Source organism: Pteropus vampyrus, unplaced genomic scaffold, assembly GCF_000151845.1.
Source record: "Pteropus vampyrus isolate Shadow unplaced genomic scaffold, Pvam_2.0 Scaffold218, whole genome shotgun sequence".
Classification (NCBI taxonomy): Eukaryota; Metazoa; Chordata; class Mammalia; order Chiroptera; family Pteropodidae; genus Pteropus; species Pteropus vampyrus.
In genome coordinates this window covers 2,145,218-2,148,731 of record NW_011888999.1, presented here as the reverse complement: position 1 = coordinate 2,148,731, position 3,514 = coordinate 2,145,218, and the positions used below count along the sequence as shown (strand labels likewise).

The 3,514-nt window shown below is 33.1% G+C and overlaps 1 protein-coding gene across 1 annotated transcript; it reads right to left on the bottom strand.

Annotated features, from left to right (window-relative positions):
- Positions 1–8: 8 nt before the first annotated feature.
- LOC111747336 (pre-mRNA cleavage complex 2 protein Pcf11-like) lies at positions 9–3,297 on the bottom strand. The gene is made up of 2 exons (XM_023538344.1): positions 3,098–3,297; positions 9–580 (listed from the first exon to the last, which is right to left on the bottom strand). The coding sequence occupies exons 1-2, from the start codon at positions 3,234–3,236 to the stop codon at positions 384–386; spliced, it is 336 nt and encodes a 111-aa protein (XP_023394112.1). The 5' UTR covers positions 3,237–3,297; the 3' UTR covers positions 9–383.
- Between the last annotated feature and the right edge of the window lie 217 nt (positions 3,298–3,514).

The following is a 3,514-nucleotide window of genomic DNA, read 5'->3' as shown; positions in this document are numbered from 1 at the left end:
CTCTAGTAGTATAAGTATGTGGAGAACCCCATCTTGTCTATTCAGCGCTTCTAATCTTACATTTACTGGCCAAGAAACCTAATGCAATTCTTTATTTTAATAAGTGGTAGGAGGCCTGATATCTTAAAAGTCAATTTTCAAAAAATTTACTTCATCAATATTCAAGCTATTTTAAAAAGCTAAATTAATATAGAATAACTAGTAAAAAGTCTGCACATTATACCTACAGGAATATTAGTCAATTGAAACAAAGTCCATTATAAAAGTAATAATTCCAACTTAGAAAATTTAAAAAGAATTTCATTATAAACCAATGACATTAGATTTTAAAAAAATAAGAGTCTACCTAAGAATTCAATTATCATAAGAACTTTTATCATAACTTACATCGTTTTATCATATCCTACATCTTTGTAACTTAATGGAGCTTTGTGTAGATTAAGTATGAAAACATACTTACGTGTTGTAGCTGAATCAGGCTGGGACAATTTAAGAATTCCTGTTTTTAGCAGTTTTGAAAATAATTCATTTACATCCACCTGACTGAGATGATTATCAGGATATGCCTTAGGAAGGGCTCCTTTAAAAAAATAACACTCTTAAAATGAAAGTAGAACTTAAAGATACAAGTTATACTGAGCATTTTTCAAAGTTTTCTTCAAGATGTCCTATCAACAATAAATTTTACAAACTCTTATTAAGGATGAGTCTAAATTATCTCAAAAGCTCTTCAAATAAAATTTTCATTTAGGTAAGCAAATCATCACCTCTTAAAAATATATTTTAGGATAAATACTGAAAACACTGATACTTTATACTCATACTCCCTTCTATGCAATGCAGCACACCACCTCTAGTTCCAACTTTCCACCTTTCTGATTTTCTATTCCTCATCTTCTAATGGTACTGGGAAAGGTAGTTTTGTATAGATGAAGCAGATCACCATCTCTTAGTACAGATTTCTAGGAAAAAAATACCCAAAGCCTAAGTGGAAGTTCTCCTGCCCTCCCTCCGACCCATAACTACCCAGAGGAATTCATGCAGGGGGATGAGCCATGTGGCTCAGAGTATAGCTGCCCCTTTGACCTTTGCTTAATTATTGACCTTGCAAAGCAGCTCAGAGTATTCCTAAACAGGTGTGAGGTTTACTAAAGCTTCAATAACTTGAATAAATGAAGCAAGGATAACAATCTTCTCCTTAAGCTCACTAGTGAAGATTCAATCCAATTACATATTTTGCTAAGCACTAATCTTATTATAATTCTTTAACTGAACTATAAAAATAATATTTCAATGTAGTTGTATGTCACTATTATGCATCTCACTCACTACACCTCTAGGAAAAGTTGTAAACCACTAAAAATTCCTCTTCATGGCACAAATTCAATTTGCATCCACAATACACAGAATCCTGCCCCTAACCACTACATATTCTTTATACTTAGTATAGCGTCTTGGACACAGAAGGCTAATTAACGTGTTGAAATGTCTGAATACATAAATAAATGAACCTCAAAAGTCAATTATGACAGGGTTTCACATACAAGTTTAACATTTACATTCCATTACAATTAGCTAGCTATTTATATGTCTTAGAGTCATAACTAGCTATTCACATGTCTTTGGACAGCCAAGTTTAGTGATCAAAAGCATAAACTATGAAACCAGACTCCTCGGATTCTAACTAGAAATTCCACATTCCAGTTATAACATGATCAACTTGCTTATCTGTGCCTCAGTTTCCTCTCTACCTATAGATAGAAATTGTTCTTATCTAAGGTTACTATGAGCATTAAATGAATATTAGGCACTGATGTGTATAAAAAAGGAAAATTTGCAGTTTTTGCACACTATCTCACGCCACTGACCCCAATACAACAAATCCCCTACTCAACAAGAAAAACTAAATCCTAAAGGACAATACATTAATATCACATTTTACAAGTTGCAAAGTACTTTTGCATATACTATCTCATTTCTCTGTAAAAAAAAAAAAAACAAAAAAAACAACTCCCAGGCAAATGCTGACTACAGAGGAAGAAACTGAACCCTAGAAAGTACTTCTGCTTATATCCTGCCCACCAATAAGGCAACAGATGGAGATTCTAAGCCTGGTCTTCTAACTTTAGATCCCAAATTCTTTCTTTCCCTTTTCATTACAATGACAACAACGACAAAAACATTAAAAAATATTAATCCTAATTGTCAACCTAGAAATTAAAACCAAAAAGTTTTCAAATTAATTGAATAAATTCCTTATGATGACAGAGTTTAAGAACTATTGCATAAACCAGACCTTAACTCCAATTACACTTCAGAAGTTTTGGACTACTCCCTAAATTTGTAAACTGAACACTGACTGCCATGATAGAGCATGTTTCTGAAGATTCAGAAAGCCAGTACCATCATGAGTTGGTTGAGCTAGTTCTTGATACATTAACTTTGCTATTATTTCACAAATTATTGTAATTTATATACTTCTCATTTTTCACATATTAAAACTCCAATTCATTTTTAAAGCCCTCGCATCCAATAGTTATTGTACCCCTAACAATACTGTTATGTCTCACCCTACAGTCACTTATCAGGGGACCAGGCTAGGTAATCACAGAAGTTTTTTCCTACTCTTTTACATGTTGGGTATAGTTATTATTTGACTGTCCATAAAGACATATGAATGAATCTATAAGGCTATGTCCTCAGTATTTAATGTTTACTGGATCATCACACACGTACACACAAAACAAAAACTCAAAATATCAAATATTTGAGATTTCTGAGCTTTGTCATTTATTTCAACACAAGTGTCACACTCTTACCTCCTCACCCTCCAGCTTCTACCTAATAGGTTTCGCTCTCCCTCTTTTTTATGGTCTACTGGTCCTGGCTAACCGTCTTTTGTTGTAAATAGGATCAATGTGAACACACATCAACAAGGTCAACAAACTCAGAGAACAAAATATTCTACCCAGATTAAATTTCCCTAAATCACATATGCCCTCTCAAAACTGTCATTTTCTAAAATTGACAAGATAGATATTCAACAACACAATAATTATTTGTCTTTTGAAAAACACAAAATTCAGAAAGAACATACCTGAAGGATTCTGAACAAATGCTCCTGGATTTTGTGGATGAACTGGTAAAAATTGTTGTCCTTGGCCAAATGGTACTGGCTGAGCAACACCAGTCAGAACCTTTAAGAAAAACCTTAGTTTTAAGAATATCTCTTCCATATTTTAAGTAAAATTTTAACATTCTAATCACGTAAGAATATTCACAGATATCATAAGGCCTGGTTTCTATGATAATATAAGATTTGCTAGTGTAACTCGACTGGGTCACTTCACTTCTAGGTTTTCTACAAAAAAGAACAATAATGACTTCCCTTATCTGTTTCATAGCACTGTAAAAGAACTAAAAATAGATGTGTAGCTTGTTTGAAAAATTGAAGATACCATGCAAACTTACAGTAGCCAACAACTGTGTGACCTTACACAAACACTTCACCTTG

Excerpts from the sequence above, each read along its gene's own strand:
- LOC111747336 (XM_023538344.1), bottom strand. The coding sequence starts at position 3,236 with ATGGAAGAGATATTCTTAAAACTAAGGTTTTTCTTAAAGGTTCTGACT. Across the intron at positions 581-3,097 it reads ATTTGTTCAGAATCCTTCAG|GAGCCCTTCCTAAGGCATAT; the intron begins GTATGTTCTTTC and ends ATTTTTTTAAAG.